At 43.9% G+C, this 27700-nt stretch overlaps 1 protein-coding gene across 3 annotated transcripts in view; it reads right to left on the bottom strand.

Moving 5' to 3' along the window:
- Window positions 1–1797: 1797 nt before the first annotated feature.
- WDR20 (WD repeat domain 20) overlaps window positions 1798–27700 on the bottom strand; it is a 93633-nt gene continuing 67730 nt past the window's right edge. The window contains exons 3-4 of one of the 3 annotated variants that reach the window (XR_011024175.1): window positions 24108–25652; window positions 1798–2748 (exon numbers count right to left, since the gene is read on the bottom strand). Coding sequence is in view for 2 of the 3 variants with exons in the window: in XM_068254640.1 (XP_068110741.1) it covers window positions 2695–2748; window positions 24375–25652 (1332 nt within the window). In the remaining variant the exon portion in view is untranslated. Of the gene's footprint in view, window positions 2749–23159; window positions 25653–27700 lie in introns of those variants that run through there. The other 2 variants (XM_068254640.1, XM_068254641.1) reach the window with 2 other exon arrangements.

A 27700-nucleotide genomic window follows, 5' to 3' on the forward strand; every position in this document is an offset into this window, starting at 1 on the left:
GCTGAACAATTAAAGATTTTATACATACCTGGGGTTTCCTCCAGCCCCATCCGCCTGCATCGCTTCAACTCCGATGTCTGCAGCTCCGGTACCGGGTCCCCGCACTTCCGTCAGTCGGAGCCAGTCTAACGTAAGACAAGTGCGCTGTTTGTGGATCTCTTCAACAGCCGCTGGAGAGATATGTAAAGGGCGCACTTCTGTGTAGCTGGTTGCGACTGACGTCAGTGACCGGACCAGATTCCAGAAGCTGCGGGCAGCAGCGTGGGAGAAATCCGAGCGGATGGGGCTGGAGGAAGCCCCAGGTATGTATAAAATCTTTAATTGTTCAGCTCTGAGTCCCTTTAAAAACACATTAAACCGGAATATAACCCTTAATTTCTGCTTTGCTCTAAAAGATTATTTACATCATATAATATACTAACACAATGGGGTTTTTTTTTTTTTGGGTGAAACAGCATTCCAAGGGTTACATCACAGTGCTGACTCTTTCTTCTGCAGGGAGACCCAGCATCCGAACTGCTGTTAAGCTTATCTTGTGTACACATTCTTTACTCGATACATTTATGTAAACATTCTCTGGCTGTGCAGGACTTCAGCTGATGAGTCCTGGGGTGAAACCCAGGTCAGAAATCACTGTTGGCTGCATTCACAACAGAATGACAACAGTTATGAATAAAATGCACCAGCAGTTTTAAAAATAAATTAACTGAACTTTGTGATGTTATGTCTAAATGAATAATACTTGTGTACAAAAAGCAAATATGATAATTGTATGGGTTATAAAAAGTAGGAAAACACATTTTTGTTGAAAATTTTGTCAGAGTTTTAAACCGCTTTAAGTACTAATCCCCCATGATTCTCTTTTTAAAAACATTTAACCGAAGAGGGTAAAAAAAAAGGTGGCGGGATGGATGTGAATGTACAGTACTTCCCCCCTCCCCTTGTTCGTGTATTTAATACCCACTGATGCAACATGCCGACATATAAATTGTTGAAACAATGAAAACAATTAGCAAATCTTAGTTCGTTTACAGGGCTTTTAAAGGGATACTGTAGGGGGGTCGGGGGAAAATGAGCTGAACTTACCCGGGGCTTCTAATGGTCCCCCGCAGACATCCTGTGTTGGCGCAGCCACTCACCGATGCTCCGGCCCCGCCTCCAGTTCACTTCTGGAATTTCTGACTTTAAAGTCAGAAAACCACTGCGCCTGCGTTGCCGTGTCCTCGCTCCCGCCGACGTCACCAGGAGTGTATAGCAGAAGCCCAGTATGGTCTGTGTCTGCGCAGTACGCTTCTGGTGCCATCAGCGGGAACAAGGACACAGCAACGCAGGCGGAGTGGTTTTCTGACTTTAAAGTCAGAAATTCCAGAAGTGAACCGGAGGCGGGGCCGGAGCATCGGGGAGTGGCTGCGCCAACACAGGATGTCTGCGGGGGACCGTTAGAAGCCCCGGGTAAGTTCAGCTCATTTTCCCCCAACCCCCCTACAGTATCCCTTTAACTGTTCATTAGTGCTCTAAATTTGTCGCCAACTGAAAATTCTAAAATCTTGGGTGAGATAGATATACATAGATAGATAGATAGATAGATAGATATATTCTTTATTGCAGCATGATGTGGGAAAAAAGAAATCAGGACATTCCTCTAAATTGTGCTACATCAGGAATACGTTTGCAAGGACTGTAAGCCAGAATATCTTCCAAACTGTCGTGTAATAATCACAACAATGAATACATGGATCAGCAGCACAGCGACATCTCATCTAACCAAATAAAACAAAGACTGCGTATGCCAAATAGTTCATATTAATATGTATCTTTTAATTAGAAATCACTATCTTCATATAATGAAAATGACTAGTGTAATGATCAAACCCCCTTTTTAAGCCCCCCCAGCACTGAAGTACATTATTTATACATATAATACAGAAGCATTAGAAACCACAATATTAAAATAAATGTTTAATAGTTACAAAGGATATTTATCTTCACAACAGTTTCCTTTTTTTCCTGGGAATTTTTTTTTGTACACTCAAAGTAATTCTCAACTCGAATTTATCTATTATTGTTAAGTGCAAACATTTTCTTTTTTTTAATGAAAAAAAAAATAGCATCTTCCTGAATTACATTTCAAGTCAAAACAATGACTTGCTTTCATGTCAAGTGCATTCCAGACTCTCAACTAACCATCGTAGGTTATAATAATTAAAAAAAAAAAAAAAAAATCAGTGCAATACACACAATGGTGAATTTATTTCTTAATAACCATCTAAAAATTACCGGGGTTTTTTTCCAATAAACACTTTATTTTACATTATATTTATAAAGATTAAATTACATTAAAGTTGAAAAGTATAAAGCAAGAAGGAATGCATGTACTATTTAATTCCACTGTAACGTCTAAGGAAGTTTAGGTTTTTGATATATACATATATTTTCTTTTGTTTTTGTCAAGGTACTCTTGGGTGAGTTGTCATAATGACTAAAAGAACCAAGCTGAAAGATTTTCTCCACCAAGTATATATAATATAGATATATTTTTGAGTGTTTTGTATATTTTTAGTTTTTCAGTTCTCTATAGAATTCCACTGACATTTTGTTCTAAAGTGATGTTCTGAGGCTGCAGATTAGCTCCTGGTTCCTCTGTCATTACGTCTGGTCCTGTGGGTGTTGTGCTCACTAGTGGTAGTGTCATGGCTATACTACAGTCCCACTTGGAGAATTCGCTTGGTTTTGGGAGGATAATAAACCCTGTGAACAAAGCAGCTTTCATTATTCAACAATAAAATATGAAAACATTAATGCTTAATAGAAAAAATAAGGAATATAAAAAGGTAATGTATAGTTAAGATTTTCTTTTGTTGTAGTTAGTATATGGTATAATTAGAAACATTTACATGTGTAAAAAAATTTTGCAACTCCACCTGTGGATCTGGCTGGCCAGTTTGGCAAGCAGAAAAGCATATTGCTTTACTGCAGTGAAAAACAAAAAGGGTGCATACACACTTCCAAATTTTATTGGCCAATAAAACAGCTACGTTTACCACTTGGTAGCTATGAAAGCTTGTCTACACAATCGTTCTAATTCACATTCAAAAGGTTTTGGCCTTTATACTACATAAGTTCGATGTGTGTACACACTTTGAATGTTGATTGGCCAATCACAGACCAAATGTAACAGTCCCATGTAGTATGAGGATTAACCTATACAATCTGCTGTAAGGCCCAGTGCACACCGAGCGGTTTTTAGAGCGATCCGCCGGCCGCATCCGCCTGGAAAAATGCTTGTCTAATGTATTGCAATGGGATGGTGCACACCGGCGGTTTGCGGTTTTTGCCAAGCCGCAAACGCGCCTCCTGCTGCGCGTTTGCGGTTTTCGGAAGCATTTCGTCCTCAATGTAAAGTATAGGATAAACGCAAACTGCTCTGAAAAACGCTACTTCAGAGCGGTTTGCCAGGCATTTTTGTTACAGAAGCTGTTCAGTAACAGCTTTTACTGTAACAATATCTGTAATCTGCTACACAAAAACGCACCCAAAACCGCTAGGTATGTTTAGAAAACCTCTCTAAACATACCTAGAATCGCTCTGAAATCAGCTCCCAAAACCGCTAGCGTATTGCGGATCTGCTAGCGGTTTTGGTGTGCACTGGGCCATAGTCTTCTATATCTGTTGACCCCCAAACTACATTGTGGTGGCAAAATTGGTCAGTGATTGGCCAATCATAATTTAAAGTGCATACCAGGATTAGAAGTACACTTACTATTCCTATTGGCTCAGTGACAGATAATTATTAGGCCTGTCTACAGTTAAGTACTATTTTTTATTTTACTCCACTTGTATGAAAAAAAGAGAAAAAATTGGGAAGTCGTGCAGGCAAACTAGCCTTAAAAAGTGTAATAAGTACCGTATATACTCGTGTATGAGCAGAGTTTTTGAGGCCAAAAAAGTGGCCCAAAAGTGGGTGTTTCGGCTTATACACGAGCCATGCTGCTAACCTGGCATGAATCCTCACAGAGCAGTGTGTTGGTCTGTCCCTCCCATATCCCTCGCCATGCGTTTAACCGCTGGAGCCATATGATCAGTAAACTCCCGCCTGCGTGTCCCCAGCATGTGTCCCCACTGTCCCCAATCAATGACTGAACAATCCACCACGCTGGACTCTGTAGATGCTGGGACACTTGGGGAGAGGCATCTATAAGCACCACTTGGGTGGACAAAGGCACATCACGGGTGACACTTGGGGGGAGGGCTGACAGGGGATAGCTATTCGCACATATGCTGCATCGGCTTATACTTGGGTCATCTTATACGGTACCAAAAGCTCTATTAAAATACACTGAATATGAAGAAGGGACTGAACACCTTGTGTAAAGATGTCAAAACAAGAAGTTTGCTGACTTCCATTTAAATGAGTGTATGTCACTAACATACACTGTTTTTTTAGTGAACATGTACGTTCAATTAGACATAAAAATAACTAGCAAGTTTTATCATCAAGTGAACCTCCAGACTAAAAATCTACTCAGCAGCACTGAAAAGGCCTGGTGTTTAACAGTTTCACAGCATCAGAACTTTGTTTTTCTTACCCAAGCCTCATTTTTAGCAGCACAGGGGAAAAATAAGCATGATGGGATTTCTGAGGAGGATGTTCTCGTTCTGCTGTTTTGGTGCACATTTTTTTTTCACATTTTGAATTTGAGATTTGAAGCCTAGCACATGCAGCTGGGAGGGGTGATCAGGACACACGGAGCAGGAGACACAGTTCCAACTGTCCTGTCACCTCCTTTCAACCAAAAAGATGGCTGCCCCCATGAAATCAAACATTTGCCTGTTCTTTCAAAACAGGGTGGGTAAGAGATTACCGATCTATTTTAATTAACATAACTAATGTAACTTAATGACAGTAGGTATGTTTAGGCTGACGTTCCCCTTTAAAATTTCATAGTAGCCCCATTATGAACATATTTCCTCTTTACTCCACTGCAGGAAGGCGGGAAACTCCCAAGTCATTTCCAAGCTTTCCAGTCAAACTAGCAGGTGAAGAATCAAATAAGATAAAGTTTGTAACATTTCATATTCTAAATTTTCTTTTTTCATAATGTACTAAATTAAAACATGTATATATAAATATCACTATATATTCCCTTTAAGGATATCCATAAACACTAAGAAATAAATTATCTAAAGCAGGGAAGCCCAACTCCAGTCCTCAAGGGCAGAGGATCCTCACACATTTTGGCACAGCTCAATTTTATTGATGGGACTGAATCAGGAAAAGTGTGGATCAAGTAAAACACATTTGCTATTTCTTTATGTGGTGTGCCTTCTTAAAGCGGAATATAACCCTGCATTTCAACTTTGCTCTAAAACATTTACAGTATATTATATGCAACCAGCATTTTTTTTTTTTACTAGACCAGCATTGGAAGGGTTACACAGGGCTTTAAAGTTCCTTTAGATTTCTGCAGACGCATCCGAACCTGAAAGATACATTTTGTTTACATAAATGTATCTAAGTGTTGAATGTGACTCATCTCTCTGACTGAGAAGGAGCTTGGAGGACAGCCAAAGAGTGTGTAACTGTTTATCAATAGATACATGTAACTAAATAGAATGTATCTATCTGAACTTCTGCATATCTCTCCAGGACCTTTAAACCTCTGTGTTTAACCCTTCCAATGCTGGTCTAGTAAAAAAAAAAAAAAAAAATGCTTTTTGCATATAATATGCTGTAAATAATATTTTAGAGCAAAGTTGAAATGCAGGGTTATATTCCACTTTAACCTCCTTGACGGTTCAAATTTTTCCGCCAAGGAGGATGCATTACACTTTTTTTGTAATTTTTTTGTTTTTGTTTTATGTAGCTACCCGAGTGGTAGCTACATGAAACACCACTAGAGGGCGCATGTGTCCCTCTAGTCCGATCGCCGCCGGCAACAACAGCAAACAGGAGATTGCGTATAGAACGCGATCTCCTGTTTGGCTTCTCCTGTTGCCATGGCTACGATCTGAATGACGTCATGGACGTCAGGCGCACCCGATCCAGCGCTTTGCGCTGCCCGGGAGTGATTGGTCCGGGCTGCGCAGGGCTCTGGCAGGGGGGGGGGCCCTCTTCCGCCGCTGTGTGCGGCCGATCGCCGCGCAGCGGCGACAATCAAGCTGTACGCGTGGCTAGCAAACTGCTAGCTGCGCGTTCAGCACTTTACAGAATTTAAATCGCCCCACCTGGGGCTGAGATATCCTCCGAGGCGGCTTACCCAGTGTCCAGCACGGGGTTACCGCTAAGGAGGTTAAAGGATACCCGAAGTGACATGATGAGATAGACATGGGTATGTACAGTGCCTAGCACACAAATAACTAGGCTGTGTTCCTTTTTTTTTTTTTCCTTTCTCTGAAAGAGTTAAATATCAGGTATGTTGGTGCCTGACTGCCTGACTCAGATAGGAAGTGACTACAGTGTGATCCTCACTGATAAGAAATTCCAACTATGAAACAATTTCCTTGCAGAAAATGGCTTCTGGGAGCAAGAAAGAGGTAAACAGGGGGAATTTCTCATCAGTGAGAGTCACGCTGTAGTCACTTCCTCTCTGAGTCAGGACTGAGTCAGCCACTTACATACCTGAGTTAACTCTTTCAGACAGAGAAAGAAAAAAAGAAACAGCATAGTTATTTGTATGATAGGCACTGTACATACCCATGTCTATCATGTCATTTCGGGTATCCTTTAAAACAGAAGGTATTTGCGATAATTTACTTAAAGAGGAACTGTAACGAAAATCTTAAAAATTTAAAACAAACAAATATTTACCTTTTGGCTCCAGCACAGGCGCAGTTCTCCCAGAGTAAAATGAGCCATAAATTACTGCTCTCCTATGTTGCTGTCACTTACAGTAGGTACTAGAAATCTGACATTACCGACAGGTTTTGGGTTAGTCCATCTCTCCATAGGGGATTCTCAGCATGGCCTATATTCTTTATAAAGACATTCCCTGAAAAATATTTATACAGAGATGCTGGCCAGGCACCATGCTCGCTGCACACTATTTTGGCAGTTTGACGGAGCAACTGCTATTCACTAAGTGCTTTTAAAAATAAAGAAAACCCTGAGAACCCCCCTATGAGAAGATGGGCTAGCCCAAAATCTGTCGGTAATGACAGATTTTTACTTCTTATTGTAAGTGAAAGGAACATAGAAGTAAATAATTCATGGCTCATTTTACAGTGGGAGAAATGTACTTATTTGTATGTGTTTTAAATGTTAAGATTTTCGCGACAGTTCCTCTTTAAAGAGACTCCGTATTAAGAAAAAACGTCCCGGTGGGGGGGGGGGGGGGGGAGGGGGGGGGGTACTTGGCTCGGGAGGGGGAAGCTTCTGGATCCTAACAAGGCTTACCCCGTCCTCCGGTGCCCCGGCAATCTCATGCTGCAGCCCCCCGAAGTTTGGCAATGGAAATATTGACCTTCCGCAATCTTGAACAGGCGCACTAGCCGCCCTTCTTCCGGGTTAAGGCGGAAATAGCCAAATCCAAACTCTGCGCTCTACTGCGCAGGTGCGAGGTTTTTTTTTGCGCCTGCGCTGTAGAGTGGATACGATCAGGCTTCGCTATTTCGCCCCTATCCCAAACGAAGAACCGCTACTGCGCCTGCACTGGATCCCGGCAAGGTAAATCTATAAAGCCTTGTCAGGCTTGTCGGGGGAGGATTCGAGGAAGCCTGTGCTGCATTACCTGAAGCTACAGGGATGGGAGAAGCCTCATTGGGACCCGAGGTAAGTACCCCTCCTCCCCCGCACCCCACCTCCCCACGAGCTGCTTGGGTATTCCATTTCTCTGTCCATCCTAAACACTGGCAAGAATATGGCCCTCGAAGAACTGGAGTTGGGTATCCCTGATTAAAAGAACGTAACTGTAAAGCAAGATTGCTGTAACTGCTCATGACACACCACTTAAGTTAATCGCTCTATTTTTTGCATACAGCTCACACATTCACTAACGAAAACATAACTTTTTCATTACTTATTCATTGGTTACGAAAACATTGGCAAACGTCTGAATTTGTTATTCTACGCAAGGTAAATTGTGCGATGAGTAAAATGTATTGTTTGGTGAATGCAACATTTATTTCTCTATAGTACAAAGAGATTTACTGGTTTTATGTTGCGGCAATCGCTGCTTTGGTAGAAGGTACTTGGTGATCTGGCTGCGTGGGGATTGTTTGGATGGCTATTAAAGGGGCACTACAGCGAAAAAAACTGTAAAATTTAAAATGTGCAAACATACAAATAAGATGTACATTTTTTCCAGAGTAAAATGAGCCATAAATTACTTTTCTCCTATGTTGCTGTCACAGTAGGTAGTAGAAATCTGGCCTAAGTGACAGGTTTTGGACTAGTCCATCTCTTCATGGGGGATTCTCAGCACGGCTTTTATTTTTATAAAGATATTCCCTAAAAAGGATTTAAAGAATGATGCTGGCCAGCTTCCCTGCTCCCTACACAGTTTTTTTGGCAGTTGGATAGAGCAACTGCCATTCACTAAGTGCTTTTGAAAATAAATAGATCCCTGAGAATCCCCTATAAAGAGATGGGACTAGTCCAAAACCTGTCCCTTCTGTCAGCTTTCTACTACCTACTGTAAGTCACGGCAACTTAGGAGAAGAGTAATTTATGACTTATTTTACTCTGGGAAAAAAAATAAATCATACTTATTTGTCTAGGTTTGCACATATTTAAAATTTTACAATTTTTCGCCATAGTTCCCCTTTAAAAGGAGGCCTTGATTAGTAAGGCCTCGTTCACATCTGCTGCACTGAGAAACGTGTGAAAGCGCTTGGTAAAAAACTCGTGCACGCTTTAGTGCGCATTTCTGTGCGTTGCGCTGCGCTTCTTTAGGCCTCTTTCACAGTGGGACGTTGCGTTTGATGCAATGTTAAGGTCGCATAACGTGCCCCTAATACAACACATTGAAAGACTAACTTGGACGTTATTTAGCCCTGCATTTGGTGCGCCGTTTTTGTTGCATACTGATTGAACAAAAACAGCGCATGTGTTGCATAAAAAAAAAAAAAAAAAAAAAAAAAAAAACTTACTGAGCATGTGCAACGCAGCAAATGTATTGCTAAACGCACAGCATGCAGCACTTTCTTAATAATACTACACGTTAAACGCAACGCAACGTGTGAACTGTGAATGTCGCACAGACTTAATATTGCTGTGAGTTAGTCCACGTTAAAACATTTTCTAACGTGCGACTTTAACGTCGCACTGTGAAAGAGGCCTTAAAGCATGTTTTGCTTATTGTAGCAGTTGTCAATAAAGCTTTGTTTTTCTATGTAAATTTATATTTTTTTTTCCAAATAGCGGCAAAAAAATGCATTCGCGCCTATGCGCTAAAAAAGCGCACCTATTCACTTGCATTGATGTGCGCTTTACAGCTCAGCGCACAGAAATGCATGCAACCCTACGTTTTTGTAACGCTGCTCAGCGCAGCGCATAGCTATAAATCAGCGACATTTAATTACATGGGAAAATCAATACCTCGCTGAACGCACCAGACAATGCGCTGTGAAAAGCGCACAGAAACGGCCCTGATGTGAACGAGGCCTAACGCAATATACTTGCATTACTGGTTTCAGCTTAAAGAGGAACTGTAGTGAAAACATCATGAATAACATTGCTTATTTTTGACAATATTCATTTATAGCTTATTAAGTCAGATTGCCCATTGTAGTACTGTGGACAGAACTGTACTGGATAAGTGTAAAAAGGTCCAATGCAACAGCATGCCCAGACACTAAGAAAAGGTACCTCAAACAATTCCAAGGAGCAGCACGTTGGGATAAAGTGATCCGTTAAAACGCAGAGCATCCGCAAGCTTGTATTGTACATAATTGCATTACTGGCCAGGGCCCTATATCTGTGCTGTTTGCTAGGCGTACATTTATATACTTACCTTGGGAGAGGAAAACCTCTGGATCCTAAAAAGGCTCCCCCTTTTTTTGCTTGTCAGCCCGTTCCAATGCTGCGCACCCAACTAATAGCCTCCCTGCTAGGCCTGAACGATTTTAGGAAAAGTTTGAATTGCACAATTTGTCAGAAATTGCGATTTCGATTCATTTTTAATACACAAGGATGGATCAGCAGTATAGGCAGCTACGTATAGGTGCCTCCAGTATAGTTTAGGCAATTATAGGTGTCCCAGTAAAGGTTACTAGCTATGGGTGCCTCAGAATAGGTAAGTCAGCTATAGGTGCCGTAGTACAAGTTAGCCACCCAGATCCCCTTTAGTGTATATAGCCAGCTCCCCCCCCCCCCTTTAGTGTCTATAGGCAGATCCCCTCACTGCCACTGGTAACTGCTTTGCTCCCAGCCCCCCGCTCCAGTAAGTTCTGAATCCCATTCGGCCTCACCGCTTGTTTTGCTACGTGGTGAGCCGCGGTGAAGAGGCAACAAGTGCCGGCACAGTAACGCAGGTGTGATATCACTTCCTGGCGGCCGTTACTAGGCAACACTCACTTCCTCTTCACTGCGGCTCACCTCTTGGCAATGCGGCAAGGCTCAATGGTCTCTGAATTTACTGGAGGAGGGGGCCAGTAGCAGAGCAGGTACCAGTGGCGGCAGCAAAAACCGCTGCATTGACGATCTAAAGATAGTCTTGCCCCAATCATGAGTTTCAGTTTAAAACCGAAAATCGTTCAGCCGTACTCCCTGCCCAGGCACACTAGCAATGTACCACTCAGGCAGAAACAGCCAAACCCCACTGGGTCCTTGCTACTGCATAGACACGCAAGTGTCATAGCACAGACCCCACCCACCTCAGCTTTTTATAAAGAAAGATTAGCATGACGATTCTAGTGCGCAGCGGGGGGGGGGCTTGCGCAGCAATGGAACAGGCCTGCAGAGGATGACAAAGGAAGCCTCCCTAGGATCCGGAGACTTCTACCTTCTGCAGTAAGTACCCCCCGGGGGCACTCTTTTTGCTACAGGACGATAAGGCCCCGATGGGTTTATTTCAGTTAGCTTACTTCGATTAACATTTTTGTTGCAGGAAAACGTATGGTGCTTTCTTTTATTAGATTTTTTTAGCATATTTTCTTGTGTTTAGCATTAAAACAAACAAAACATTTCTTTCAAAAAACATGAAGTGGAAGGAAAAACTTCAGGTTTTTCGGTACTCTAGTTGGTAACTAATAAGAGGACATTATTGCTTCAATGTCTTAGTATACCAATTTTCAATATTAAAGGGAAAAGCCCCCGAACTAGTTGACTAATAGTAGGCTCTATAGTTCTCTACAAAACTCTTTATATTACAAATCGCCAGATCAACTCGCAAGTGGTGTTTTCTATGCTAGATTATGTAAATAAAACACATTCTAACATTTTTCTTAAAAAGACACTGAAGCGAAAAAAATATATATGATATAGTGAATTGGTTGTGTACTATGAATAAGTACTAGAAGATTAGCAGCAAAGAAAATATTCTCATATTTTTATTTTCAGGTATATAGTGTTTTTTCTAACATTGCATCATTCTATAATATGTGCAGATTACACAACACTCAGCATTCAAAATGAGTCTTTCAGAGCAGTCTGTGCACTAATGACCTCTCCTCTGGCAGAGGAAAAGTAAATAGTTAACTAACAGTTGAGATAATAAAATTTAGAAAACAGCCCTCTCCATGACTTTGAAAGTCGTAGAGATAATGGCTTTTTTTGCATAGAGATAACAACTGGAGTTTCTTAACTCTTCCTGTACTGGAAACAATTAGACTGATGTATCTGATCTTAAGGTTTTATTTCTTAGCTGTACTACACATACAAATCATAATATCATAGTTTTTTTTTTCGCTTCAGTGTCTCTTTAAACTCTGCTCCTTTCTGCTCAAAAGCATTGACAAATAAAAATCGATATATGCTACATATATTTACTGTTTTGTTGAATAAACACTGTCATTTTTGGGTGTAATTGTTCTTTAAAACAAAAAACGTTTTAAGTATTTATTTATTTTTTTAAAACTGAATACATAACTAGTATGCCAATGTAGTCAGCTAATTCTGTACAATGGATAACGAATGAAAGCCATTTCCCTGGTATAAACATTTTAATTCAGATGGACACATTAGAAAAAAACCAAAACCCAAAAACGGGTTACTACAGTTGAATTGATACAGAGCTAATTTGTAAAGCCTACCGCGGTCTTAAAGTGGTTAACATGGCGACTACATAAAGAAAAAAAAAACTGAGGTTTTAGGCCTAGAAAAAGCAGCAACTTAACTGCAAAATGTTTTTAAACTAAACAAAAAAAAAAGTCTCTGCCAAGTTGTGTTGGCTTTCCAATTGTACGAGGAGTGATCCAAAAGTCAAAGGTCCAAGATGGTAAGAGTGTGATTTGATTAGCGCGTTAATGTTTTTGAAGGGCGTTTGCCAAATTTCAAGAATCCCACATTTGTGGTTTATTTTAACTTGAAGAATGAAAATATTCTGTGACCCTATAACCTTTCTCACTGTGTGAGACTATGGACTATGCCCATACATTAGAAGATTATGAGCAGATTCAACTAAGAGATAAATTTGTCTCTAATCGAATCTGATTAGAGATAAATGTGCCTCTTGGTCGGATCTGCCCATACACTACAGGCCGATTCCCGTCCAATTTCAGCATGAAATCATCAGGGAATCTGCTGAGCTGACGCGTCCGCCCTGCCGCCGCAATGTATAAACGTATGCAGTGTGTGCATTTATACATTACCTGTCCGGTGTCGGCCTCCGCTCGGTGACTGTCCATCTCGCCGGGTAACAGCAGCATGCGGGCGTTACCCGGCAAGATGGACGGAAACCGTGTGGAGACCGACACCGGACAGGTAATGTATAAATGCACACACTGCATACGTTTATACATTGCGGCGGCAGCAGCGGGGGCTTCGTCGTCTCGTCGCAATTTTGGCCGCCGTACCCCCGACCAACCAACTTCGGCCCTAAATTTTCCAGCATGCGCGATCGACCGTGCGGCCAATTTCTGTCCCAAAATTGGTCGCTTTGTCGATCGGGCATGCACTTGGCAGCACCAATTTTCACCCAATTCGATAATAATCGGACTGGATGGTCGATTGGTTGGTTGGCAAATGTATGAGCCCCTTTACCCCTCAAATTTACGATAGCAGGAGGTTTCAGTGAGGCATATATCAGTATGGTTGCGCTTATGTGATGACAATGGGGCCATTTTCCAAAGCTCACCTGGAACCTCTGAGGACCCCCACTGGAGACATCAATTGATGCAGCAAACCTGATTTTGATTGAAGGATACCCGAGGTGACATGTGACATGATGAGATAGACATGTGTATGTACAGTGCCTAGCACCCAAATAACTATGCTGTGTTCCTTTTTTTCTTTCTCTGCATGAAAAAGGTAAATATCAGGTATATAATTGGCTGACTCTGTCCCGACTCACACTGATAAGAAATTACAACTATAAAACACTCTCGTAGCCTCTACATAGCTGCATCGCACCGCAGGTATGCTGAAACACATGCGCACGCCAGTGGAAGAGTTTCCACTGCGTGCATGTTGTGCGGTGGCGTCCTCTCTCTTCAATTCACTTCTGCATCGGGAGATGCGGAAGTGATGCGGCCGGCGGCGGAAGTGATGCGATGCGGCTACCTAGCCGCATTCGCATCATTTACAAGTGGAAACCCGCCCTAAGTTATTTTTAGGAGAAGGAAGATCGATACAATCTTATTTCATTCGTTTTATTTTCGCCTTGGGTATTCTTTAAATAAAAATGGCCCACTGATACATGGCTAGGATTTACATAACTCACATCGATCATGTCAGACCACAGGCGGGGTTTCTGAGAAGTATGGAAATGTGTTTTTAAGACTGCATTCAAAACAAGAGGTTTTAGTTTTACAAAAGTAATTTCAGGACCGCACACACACACAGGCACACACAGGCACACACAGGCATACACACACACACAGGCATATGCACACACACACACAGGCATGCACACACACACACACACACAGGCATGCACGCACACACACACACACACACACAGGCATGCACACACACACACACACACACACACACACACACAGGCATGCACACACACACACACAGGCATGCACACACACACACACAGGCATGCACACACACACACACAGGCATGCACACACACACACACACACACACACAGGCATGCACACACACACACACACACACAGGCATGCACACACACACACACAGGCATGCACACACACACACACACACACACAGGCATGCACACACACACACACACACACACAGGCATGCACACACACACACACACACACACACACACAGGCATGCACACACACACACACACACACAGGCATGCACACACACACACACACACACACACACACACAGGCATGCACACACACACAGGCATATGCACACACACACACAGGCATGCACACACACACACACACACACACAGGCATGCACACACACACACACACACACACACACAGGCATGCACACACACACACACAGGCATGCACACACACACACACAGGCATGCACACACACACACACAGGCATGCACACACACACACACAGGCATGCACACACACACACACAGGCATGCACACACACACACACACACACACACACACACACAGGCATACACACACACACACACACACACACAGGCATGCACACACACACACACACACACACACAGGCATACACACACACACACACACACACACAGGCATGCACACACACACACACACACACACACACACAGGCATGCACACACACACACACACACACACACAGGCATACACACACACAGGCATGCACACACACACACACACACAGGCATGCACACACACACACACACACACAGGCATGCACACACACAGGCATGCACACACACACACACACACACACAGGCATGCACACACACACACACACACACACACACAGGCATGCACACACACACACAGGCATGCGCACACACACACAGGCATGCGCACACACACACACACACACACAGGCATGCACACACACACACACACACACACACACACACACACACACACACACACACACACACACACACACACACACACACACACACACACACACACACACACACACACACACACACACACACACACACACACCTGGGCGATAAAGCGGAGCCAACTCTGTACAGATACTTACTAGCCTGTAGACTATGGCATTTCCCTGAAAATAAGACAGGATCTTATATTAATTTTTGCTCCAAAAGATGCAATTAATGGTTATTTTCAGAAGAGTTCTTATTTTTCCATGTTCAATATATTTTTTTTTCTTGAAAAAGATTAAAATTAAAATCTCAACATCCATTCAAATAGTCATGTCATCACATTCTGAAAAAAAAATCATTGTAACACTCCAAACCTGGAATTTAATCATGAATTAATTTTTTCAATAATTATTTAGTATTTATATAGTGCAGACATCTTCCGCAGCACTGTAGAGTATATGGTCTCGTCACCAACTGTCCCTATCTATTCCCTACTATAGCCATGTTTATCTATGTATCGTAGTCTAAGGCCAATTTAGGGGGTAGCCTTAACTATGTTTTTTGGGATGTGGGAGGAAACCGGAGTGCCCGGAGGAAACCCACACAGACACGGGGAGAACATACAAACTCCTTGCAGATGTTGACCTGGCTGGGATTCGAACCGGGGACCCAGTGCTACAAGGCGAGAGCGCAAACCACTATGCCACTGTGTGCCCGAGAGCCCGGTACTTGCCGACCCCTATTGTTTTGGGTCGTGGGGGGGGGGTATGGTGTGATTCTTTCGGGGGTGTCAAGAGATTAACTAGCCAGGTGCAAGGTACATTACACAGAATGAATACCATGCATGGCAGATAAAAGCAAACGGGCATTACTTTCTGGACAACCCCATTTTCCGTGCTAAAAGTTGTAGCATATTTTTTCCATATTTTCAACCATTTAATACCAAGCGACAGGTATCAACAATACACATTCAGAATCCAATTTAAAAAAAAAAAAAAAAATACATGTTCAGTTGAGCCCTACAACAACAAAATAAAAAACCGTATAGCTTTGTTAAGGTTTTAAAGTTGAGGTGAAAATAATAAAAGAATGAAAAAAACAATTGCATCTATCCTCCTCCTCCTCCACCTCCTCAAAATGACTAAGATCCCACAGTTTTATTTTATATTTAAATCAACTTTTTACATTTTTACTGTTTTATTGTTTTTGCTCAATGACACATTCACTGAAGTATGCCAGAGCTAAAATCTATGAACTATTGCCCTTTTTTATCTCTGCTCTCAGAAGCCATTTTCTGCTAGGAAAGCGTTTTATAGTTGTAATTTCTTATCAGTGATGGTCACACTGCAGTCTGACTCCGTCCTGACTCAGACAGGTCAAGAAAAAGGAGTGCAGAGCGGCACACTTGTCCTAGTGGTTTTCGGGTGCTTGACCAGGGACGCTAAGCATCATCCCAAACGACATCAGGAAAGTAGAAAGGTTGGTCAGCACACCAGCTTCTCATTGAGCAAAGTTTTAATGTGTCATATGTCAACACCAAAAGTTAATTGTTTCAGGGCCACAAGGGGTCCCCTTCATCAGAACAGTGCAGACAAACGTTTGTCTGCACTGTTCTGATGAAGGGGACCCCTTGTGGCCCCGAAACAATTGTTAACTTTTGGTGTTGACATATGACACATTAAAACTTTGCTCAATGAGAAGCTGGTGTGCTGACCAACCTTTCTACTTTCCTGACTCAGACAGGAACTGCCACTTACATACCTGATTAACTCTTTCAGGCAGAGAAAGAAAAAAAAAACACAGCCTAGTTATTTGTCTGCTAGTCACTGTACATACCCATGTCTATCATGTCACCTCGGGTATCCAAGCCACCAGTAAGTGGTCTCTTTGGTACAAGCCATGCTAGTGCAACACAAGTTATAAACTTTAAAAAGTAAAAAAAAAAAAAAGTACAATTTAAAATGGAAAGCAAACATGTGAGGAGAAAGGGGGGGGGGGGGGGGGGGGTGGGGGGAGGGGAGGGGAAATCGGGGGGTTAAAGAGAACCAGAGATAACATACTTAAAAGCTTTTATACATACCTGGGGCTTCCTCCAGCCACATAAGCCTGGATCGCTCCCACGCCGCCGTCCTCCGCTGCCTGGATCACCCGGTATCGGTCCCGTCATTTCCGCCAATTGTCCGCCTCACAGGGGCTCCCTCCATACCCGTACTGCTCCATACTGCGCAGCCGCATGCGTACGGGTATGGAGGGAGCCCCTGTTCATGTGGATAACTGGCCGCGTCCGCCGGAAGTGACGGGACCCGGTAGCGGCGATATAGGAAGCGGAGGATGGCGGCGTGGGAGCGATCCAGGCTTATGGGGCTGGAGGAAGCCCCAGGTATGTATAAAAGCTTTGTTCATTTTTCAGTATCCTCGTCTCTGGTTCCCTTTAAACTCTGGGTACTTACCTCAGTATTGGAAAACCTCTGAATTTATCAAAGTCTTTCCAGAGCCTATTCTAGCCCACAGGATCCATTTCTTTTTGAAGCTGCTCCCTCGTCTGTATTCAAGCGCATTTGTACTGGGCACGTGCAAGCAAGGTCCGCACATGTCCAGTAAAGCTAAGTGCTTAAGTAGCTTTGTTCTACTGGGCATGCACAGACCTTACTGGCACGTGCCCAATGCAGAGGCGCTCAAACACTGCCACTCAACCGATTGTACAATGTGTTGAACTGCTCATGTATCTATGCTGCCCATGATTGTACAGCGCTAGGGAAGAGGTGTTGTATGAATAAAAATTATTATGTTTAGGGGGACCCATCCAGAGACTACTGAGCCAAGTATCAATCCTACTAAGGAGGCTTCCCCCATCCTCACCCTCAAGGATTGCTGACAGCCTCCAAACAGCGGTGATGTAAATCTGCAGTAGAGCGGACCAGATCGGGCTCGTCTGTCTCCGACAGAGACAATTGGAAAGCCACTACTGCGCCAGAGCCGGGAAGAGAAATATTGCAGGCGCTATTGCGCCACTTGTCGGCTGATTTTTCAGGAGCTGCTATCACTGCATCCAGAGGTTTCCCCCTTCCGAGGTAAGTACCCTCCAGGGACTGACTGTTCTTGTTACAATTCCACTTTAAAAGGGAACCTTAACAGAGGGATATGGATGTTTCCTTTTAAACAATACCAGTTGCCTGGCAGTCCTGCTGATCTCTTTGGCTGCAGTAGAGGCTGAATCACAGACCTGAAACAAGCATGCAGCTAATCCAGTCTGACTTCAGAGCACCTGATCTGCATGCTTGTTCAGGGGCTGTGGCTAAAAGTATTAGAGTCACAGGATCAGCAGGGTAGTCAGGCAACTGGTAATTTTAAAGGAAAAATCCATATCCTTCTCAGTTTAGGTTCCCTTTAAGTGGCAAAAGACTGCAGCCCTATGCTGGGTCATATCAGAACATGGTGCGTTTTCTCCAAGGTTAGTAGACTAGTTGTGCAAATGTAGTTACAAACAGCAACACATACAGTGAATTTTTTTTTTTCTTTCAATAAATTCCAGCTGATGTGTGATATTAATGAATATAAGGATACTAAAGGGACCCTAAGCAGTCCCCTAAAATCAAAAATTTCACTTAACTGGGTCTTTCTCCAGCCCACCGTAGGCCGCGAGGTTCCCCAGCATCATCCTGGCTCCTGTCAGTGTCCCTCCGGCAGCTCCCGTTACCGGCGACACCCGGACCAGCTTTTCCTGGTTTCTGATGCTCCTCGTCATCACACCGGCCACTAGCAGTCATCACGGGGGCCAGCGTGACAGTCCTGCGCATGCGCGGTTTTCTATCGAAACCGCACATACGCAGGACTGTCACTCGCCGGCGTGATGAAACAGTGTCCGGCGTAATGATAAACCAAGAAGAGCCGGTCCGGGCGTCGTTGGTAACGGGAGCCGCCAGAGGGACACGGACAGGAGCCAGGACACAAATAACTATGCTGTGTTCATTTTTTTTTTATTTCTCTGCCTTAAATATCAGGTATGTAAGTGGCTGACTCAGTCCTGACTCAGACAGGAAGTGACTACAATGTGACCCTCACTGATAAGACATTCCCCTTGTTATCTCTTTCCTGCTCTCAGAAGCAATTTTCTGCTAGGAAAAATGTTCTATAGTTGGAATTTCTTATCAGTGAGTGTCACACTGTAGTCACTTCCTGTCTGACACAGGACTGAGTCAGCCATTTACATACCTGATATTTAACTCTTTCAGGCAGAGAAAGAAAAAAAGGAACACAGCATAGTTATTTGTGTGCTAGGCGCTGTACATACCCATGTCTATCTCATGTCACATGTCACTTCGGGTATCCTTTAAGGAACCATTACTGCTGTGAGTGGTCAGTAGGGGTGGCCAGAGCCTCAGCGGAAAATTAAACAAAAACTCGCCGCGGCCACAATATTGAAGGAGCAGAGTGATCACCTGCCTGGAGGGATGACGCAACATGCAAGAATTAAACCGGGACAAACCCCCCCCCCCCCCCCCTCAATCCTCCATCATTAAAAGAGCCTGTCATGTGATGTTTTTAACCGGGAGGTACACTTTAATACCTTACGATTAAAAAGCTTTTTTAAAAGTGGGGTTAAGAGGAGATGGACTGCCCAAGTCCCCTTTATCTTCCCACTTCCCCCTCCCAGTATTTTGTGTGTCCCGTGACCCACATGGGATGAATGGGATGACATTATCGCTGGGGGGATACACAGAATCAGCATGGTTCTGCCAGGCACAAGGATATGGAGTGTACGCTGCACCTGCAGGCACCTGGCAGCAGCACCATCTTACAAAGTAGGCATTTATAAAATAATCAAATTAAAGCTATGATCATTAAACAAGCCATTTTAACCACTCTCGGACCACACTAGTTGAAATCTACGTCCAGCTGGTGGTTGCGCAGCTCTGACAGGACGTAGAGTTCAACATTGCTGCCACGCTCTATACCACTAATTGCTCCACATTGATGAATAGGGTCAGGAACCAATGAAAGCTCCTGACCGGCGCACAGAGCTCTGCCGTCGCCATGACGGCAGAGGGGCCTGCGGCGATGGGAGAACGGTGTGACCAGTGAGAGTGGTGGGTATGTGCAGCGATTGTTCAGTAAGGGCAGTCTTGTGGTATCAGCAGTCTCTGCTATGGAAGCAGCTGCAAGCATTTTTTTTAATTTTTAGCTTTAAAGAGACACTGAAGCGAAAAAAAAAAGATGATATTATGATTTGTATGTGTAGCACAGCTAAGAAATAAAACATTAAGATCAGATACATCAGTGTAATTTTTTCCAGTACAGGAAGAGTTGAGAAACTCCAGTTGTTATCTCTATGCAAACAAGTCATTAAGCTCTCCAACTAAGTTAGTTGTGGAGAGGGCTGTTATCTGACTTTTATTATCTCAACTGTTCCTGGACTTTTTACTTTTTCTCTGCTAGAGGAGAGGTCATTACTTCACAGACTGCTCTGAAAGACTCATTTTGAATGCTGAGTGTTGTGTAATGTGCACATATTATAGAATGATGCAATGTTAGAAAAAACACTATATACCTGAAAATAAAAGTATGAGAATATTTTCTTTGCTGCTAATCTTCTAGTAATTATTCATAGTACACAACCAATTCACTATATCATATTTTTTTTTCCTGCTTCAGTGTCTCTTTAAATACGGAATTACAAGAACATCTACCAGACGGTTACTTCGGCCTGTATCCTCATCGGTGACAACTCCTATCCAGGTGATATCAGGTCTGTTAATGTGATCCCTAAGGGTAACTAGACCAGGAAATGAAGGACAACAATAGAAAACAAAAGGTTCTAAACAAGCTCCGGTCTTCAGATAATAGCTAGGCACAATATGACTATTATGTTCGATCTGCTCACTGATCCAATACAGGCATGTACACTGGGCTAAGCCAAACCGAATATGCTGAGCTATGGAAAGAGCTGGTGGAGGCCTCTTGCTGCTGAGGTATAGAACAGCAATTAGCTTGGGAACAAAACAAACAAGAAGTCCAGTTAGCAGGCTGCCATTTCCGTCTCGACAGGAAGAGAGGGATAGCCTTTCCGTCTCGACAGGAAGAGAGGGATAGCCTTTCCGTCTCGACAGGAAGAGAGGGATAGCCTTTCCGTCTCGACAGGAAGAGAGGGATAGCCTTTCCGTCTCGACAGGAAGAGAGGGATAGCCTTTCCGTCTCGACAGGAAGAGAGGGATAGCCTTTCCGTCTCGACAGGAAGAGAGGGATAGCCTTTCCGTCTCGACAGGAAGAGAGGGATAGCCTTTCCGTCTCGACAGGAAGAGAGGGATAGCCTTTCCGTCTCGACAGGAAGAGAGGGATAGCCTTTCCGTCTCGACAGGAAGTGAGGGATAGCCTTTCCGTCTCGACAGGAAGTGAGGGATAGCCTTTCCGTCTCGACAGGAAGTGAGGGATAGCCTTTCCGTCTCGACAGGAAGTGAGGGATAGCCTTTCCGTCTCGACAGGAAGTGAGGGATAGCCTTTCCGTCTCGACAGGAAGTGAGGGATAGCCTTTCCGTCTCGACAGGAAGTGAGGGATAGCCTTTCCGTCTCGACAGGAAGTGAGGGATAGCCTTTCCGTCTCGACAGGAAGTGAGGGATAGCCTTTCCGTCTCGACAGGAAGTGAGGGATAGCCTTTCCGTCTCGACAGGAAGTGAGGGATAGCCTTTCCGTCTCGACAGGAAGTGAGGGATAGCCTTTCCGTCTCGACAGGAAGTGAGGGATAGCCTTTCCGTCTCGACAGGAAGTGAGGGATAGCCTTTCCGTCTCGACAGGAAGTGAGGGATAGCCTTTCCGTCTCGACAGGAAGTGAGGGATAGCCTTTCCGTCTCGACAGGAAGTGAGGGATAGCCTTTCCGTCTCGACAGGAAGTGAGGGATAGCCTTTCCGTCTCGACAGGAAGTGAGGGATAGCCTTTCCGTCTCGACAGGAAGTGAGGGATAGCCTTTCCGTCTCGACAGGAAGTGAGGGATAGCCTTTCCGTCTCGACAGGAAGTGAGGGATAGCCTTTCCGTCTCGACAGGAAGTGAGGGATAGCCTTTCCGTCTCGACAGGAAGTGAGGGATAGCCTTTCCGTCTCGACAGGAAGTGAGGGATAGCCTTTCCGTCTCGACAGGAAGTGAGGGATAGCCTTTCCGTCTCGACAGGAAGTGAGGGATAGCCTTTCCGTCTCGACAGGAAGTGAGGGATAGCCTTTCCGTCTCGACAGGAAGTGAGGGATAGCCTTTCCGTCTCGACAGGAAGTGAGGGATAGCCTTTCCGTCTCGACAGGAAGTGAGGGATAGCCTTTCCGTCTCGACAGGAAGTGAGGGATAGCCTTTCCGTCTCGACAGGAAGTGAGGGATAGCCTTTCCGTCTCGACAGGAAGTGAGGGATAGCCTTTCCGTCTCGACAGGAAGTGAGGGATAGCCTTTCCGTCTCGACAGGAAGTGAGGGATAGCCTTTCCGTCTCGACAGGAAGTGAGGGATAGCCTTTCCGTCTCGACAGGAAGTGAGGGATAGCCTTTCCGTCTGCATAGGAAGTGAGGGATAGTCTTTCCGTCTGCATAGGAAGTGAGGGATAGTCTTTCCGTCTGCATAGGAAGTGAGGGATAGCCTTTCCGTCTGCATAGGAAGTGAGGGATAGCCTTTCCGTCTGCATAGGAATTGAGAAATAGTCGTGCTAGAAAACCAATAACCCAAGAGATGCTATAACCAAAACGAAAACTTAAAAAAAAATTAAAAAAAATAAATAAATAAAAAAAATTAACATTTTGTCTAGATCTAGACAGAAGTCTGCTGTCTGATTAGAAAGTGAGGAATATATTCTTCCCAGGAATGCGACAACCCTAAAGCGGCTATAACCTTTCTTGGACACTATGCAATAACAGAAAAAAAAATATCTAGATTGCAAGTGAAGAAAATTTACAAAGTTTAAAAAACTGCCAGCTATTAGAAAATTACATTATATAACATTCAGTTAGTACTTTAAGATTTAAGTGCTTCTGTAGAGAAATAGTTAACAGTCTTCAGTAAATAAATAAGAAAAAAAGAAAAAATAAAGCATCGGTTAGGCAAGAAAGAGTTACACATGGAGAATACTAAAGAAATCAAGGTAACCGGTTTATTTACAGAAATACAGATCTTATTAGCTTAATAGGATAAACTTGCTTCCAAATTTAGCTCGCTCCTAGAGGGACTCTGTATTGATACATTAAACAAGCGCCTCTAATAAATTCTGCTGGGCCACCGCTACCTCCTCCGCTCCTAAATCTGGCAAACGTTTCTCTTTCTTTAAACCGACCACCAAGTTTGGCCTTAACGCTTTCATACATCTGTCTTCCTGGGGGACGCGACATGCATATCTTACAGCATACATTAACTTCTGGTAACTTTAGCTTTTTTTGTTTTCCGCTTTGGTTGGCAGAAACAGGCGTCAATTATTACACGCAACAGGTTTGTCAACATACGGTTTGCAGTGGCAAAATTTCAAATGATTTAAAAACAGTATGACATGCAGCAACCAAAAATATGCATTGGGAAAAGGGGGAGGGGGTTGGGTGGAACAAAAAGGGAAACGAGGGGTAAGAAAACAAAAAAATAGAAAGCAAATTTTACGTTGAATGGAAAGAAATGTATGCATTTGTTAAAGAATGTTAAGAGAGGACTTGTCATCCACACTTGGTAGGAGCATTCGAGACTGAGCTATGAACTGGGGAACGTTAATGATGTCGCTAAGCTCCTACTGAAGACTGTGTCTATACTGGTGCAAACCAACGGAATGGGGGCTTTTTTTACGCAGCGCAGGTGACTGAAAGTCTTAAAGAGCATCTATTCCTTTTTAGGTTGTTTTATTTTTTAAACCAATCTGATGAAAGAAATGACCTTCTCTAATATACGTTATTGGCCCAAAGACCTCCTTTTAGAGAGGCTTCATTGCATAGAAATAGTCGGCCTTCAATTCCAGCGGAGAGCCTGACCCAAGATTCCCATTTTAGGACGGGCTTTCCCACAATCATCTTCTCAAAAACATCTTTCATCACACTTCTGCTACAAACCTTAAGATCCTTGCTTGGTTGCTTCGCTGTTCCACCTTCTTGAAGAGAAGAAAAAGTCTTGCAGCAAAAATGTTCTGCTCCAGGGTCTAAACCTACAGTCAAAGCCAACCATTTTAGGTAGAAAGCTATTTTTGGCCAATAAAGTATCAGAAAATTCCATAACATGCATCAGACTGATGGAATAACGATATTTCAAAAAAAGTCACAGACGCCCTTTAAAACAGCCCAAAATCTAATCCTGGCGCATCATTAAGTATTAAAACTTACCACTTTACCAGGCCTGGCCCATGTGCAAATAAATCCTTCCTGACAAGCAGTGACTATACAGTCTTCAAGAAATATCAGCACCGTTAGTCTTTCGTGTGCTATCTTTTTACAGATAAGAGGCTCTAACAAAGGGACGTCTTCCATCCTGGGACAAAGAGGAGTCCCCAACGTTTTAGCAGGGTCCGTTTTGTTTTTCGTAACTAGGTTGAGTTTGTCGCTACTCTTGCTAGATATATGTCCCATGCTGTGGTTTCTCTTGTGGTCTTTGTCGTGGTGCCGGTCCTTGCGGTCGTGGAGAGACAAGGTGGCGAACTTGCTGACGCCGGATGCGATGGCACTGTCCACGCTGCTTTTGCTGCCCGTGTTGGATACGGCAGAGTGGGGAAGGCTGTTGGACCTAGGAAGAGGGGGCGGTACGGTGTTGCCAGGGGTAGTGATGCTGTTGCCGTTACTTCCCGGATTGGGAGTGCCGCTGCCTGCCGGTGGACTTGTGGCATTCATGACGTTCGTGTGTGTCCTTGTTCTTGACAAAGGCTGATGAGGGAAAAGGATGTCCTCCGTAAGGTCCCACAAACACAACTGCGTGTCTTGGCCTACTGACCCGAATCTGTAAGTCACGCTAACTGGACGACTGTCTGTAGAGTTCCGTTTGGACAACCTTGACTGCGTACTGTTGGCCCTGTCTCTACCAAAGCTGATAAGTTCTTGGAAATCTTCGTCGCTTCCGCTAAACTCCATAGGATCAGTCTCTTCTACGCTCGTGGTGTTGGGATCGAATGCCACCACGCTCACCCAAGATTTGTGACCTTGGCCTCTGGCTATTACTCGACAGTCCACAAAAGACCAAACAGTGACCAGGTCATCCTCTCCACCCGTTACGATGTATTTGCCATCAGGGCTCCAGCACACACAAAGAAGTCCACCAAAATAGCTTTTCATAGTACCATGCAGCTCTACGGAATCAAAGTTAAACACTCTGAGGAAGCCATCTTGACTCACACAGGCCAAGAACTTCCCGTCTGGGGAAAATGCAAATTCGTTGAGGGCTCCCTCTCCCACAGTCCATTTCAGCAGAGGGTTCCGCGTGGATTTGCTTTTGCACGTATGAACAGCATAGCTCTCTCCTTGCTTCAGTAGCTGGTAGTGGGGCGCCGTGGTACCACACGTGTGCTCCACATTATACAAGTACATGTTTCCACTGGAATGAGCTACAAGGAAGAGACTTTCCGAGCCTGGAACCCATTTTACACAGGTTACTCTGGACTTGTCTATTAGCCTCTGTTAACGACAAAAAGAGGAAGAGAGACAAAATAAGCATGATTAGATCGTTTAAAACCGCAGACAGAATTGAGTGATCCATCAACTTATTTATCAAAGTGACCCTACAGTGTAGAGGATACAGAGGAAAATACTCAATTGCCTTCAAACCTCGTATATTATCTGGCTGTATTTTAGATCCTCTGCCACTAATACTTCGAACAAGTATGCAGATCAATTAGATATCTAGAAACAGAGGCGTCAAAATAGAATAAAATATGTTAACAGTTTAACAATCCTGGTTTCCTTATATACTGTATATACACTCAAGTATAAGTCTAGAAATTTAGGTCTGATTCACATCACAAAAGTATAAGGAGTCAACTTATACACGAGTCACAGGCAACACTGAGTACACTGAGTTATGTGTGTACTAATAGTGACATGCCCATCTGCAGCAATTTACACTGTGGTAAGGGATATTTTGAGGAAAGGAAATGCCAAGAAAACACAGTTCTGAAAGTCCTGGCCACAACAATTAACAAGGAAAGGGGCAGGAGGGAAATACTGGACTGCATAAAAGGGAGTGAATAATTGCAGCACTTGGGGGTCTGGTATTGGCTCCATTTAAGGGGCAGGAGGGGTTAATGGCTGCAATACTGTATGCAGTGCAGTCATTAACCCCTCCTGAGCCCCAAGTGCAGCTGTTAACTTTGCTGGGTAGACTTATACTTGAGTCAATAAAAATTCCAGCGGAAGAGGTTTGAATATTGGAGTCAGCTTATACACAAGGTCGACTTGTATTCGAGTATATACAGTAGTTTTCGATTAAAGCATTTCAATGTTTTTATGAGGAACAGGTGAATGAACTCTTAGCCTGTTGTATTTGATTCTCCTAGTTGCTCCTTTCATTGACTGAAGAAACGGGTTGGTACCTGCGAAACACGTTGCCCGTTTTGGAGCTTTTTGATTTAAGTCCGATTTATGCTGAATCTCGACTTTCCGGGTTTATATTTGGGGATGTAAGTCCACCACTACCTCCCTTTTTAGCATATTTTATTCTACAGGGTGGGCCATTTATAAGGATACACCTTAAAGGATACCCGAAGTGACATGTGACATGAGGAGATAGACATGGGTATGTACAGTGCCTAGCACACAAATAACTATGCTGTGTTCCTTTTTTTCTTTCTCTGCATGAAAGAGTTAAATATCAGGTATATAAGTGGCTGACTCAGTCAGGAAGTGACTACAGTGTGACCCTCACTGATAAGAAATTCCCCTTTTTCTCTTTTTTGCTCTTAGAAGCCATTTTCTGCTAGTAAAGTGTTTTATAGTTGTAATTTCTTATCAGTGAGGGTCACACTGTAGTCACTTCCTGTCTGAGTCAGGAATGAGTCAGCCAATTACATACCTGATATTTAACTCTTTCAGGCAGAGAAAAAAAAAAAAAAATCACATGTCACTTCGGGTATCCTTTAATAAAATGGGAATGGTTGGTGATATTAACCACTTAAGGACCACGGTATTTTCCTGATATCGGTGCTGCGTGGGCTCTCCAGCCCGCAGCACCGATCAGGATTGAGCCTGGACGATCAAACGTCCCCCCCCCGCTTTTTTCCCCCACTAGGGGGATGTCCTGCTGGGGGGGTCTGATCGCCGCCGGTTCTTTGCGCTTTGCAGGGGGGGGCTCTTCAAAGCACCCCTCCGCAGCGATTTCTGCCCTCTCTGCCCATACCTGCTTCTCCCGCAGGCTATGGGCTGCGCAGGACGGATATCCATCCTGCGCTGGATAGGATAGGCTTTAGCCTATCAGATGCCGGCGATCCCTGGCCAATCAGAGGCCGGGGATCGCCGATCTCCGTCACGGCGATGCTGCGTAGCAGCGCCGTATTGATGTAAACAGCGGAGATTTCTTCCCCGCGTGTTTACATTATGCGTGCAAGCCGCGATCGGCGGCTCGCACACTGTTTACGGAGACACCCTCCGTGAACTGGCATGGAAAGGCCCCTCGAGCGGCCGTTTCCATACAAAACCACAAACGACCAGGCGCCGCCTATCGGCGTTAG

This window comes from Hyperolius riggenbachi, chromosome 9, assembly GCF_040937935.1.
Source record: "Hyperolius riggenbachi isolate aHypRig1 chromosome 9, aHypRig1.pri, whole genome shotgun sequence".
In the NCBI taxonomy this organism is placed as follows: domain Eukaryota; kingdom Metazoa; phylum Chordata; class Amphibia; order Anura; family Hyperoliidae; genus Hyperolius; species Hyperolius riggenbachi.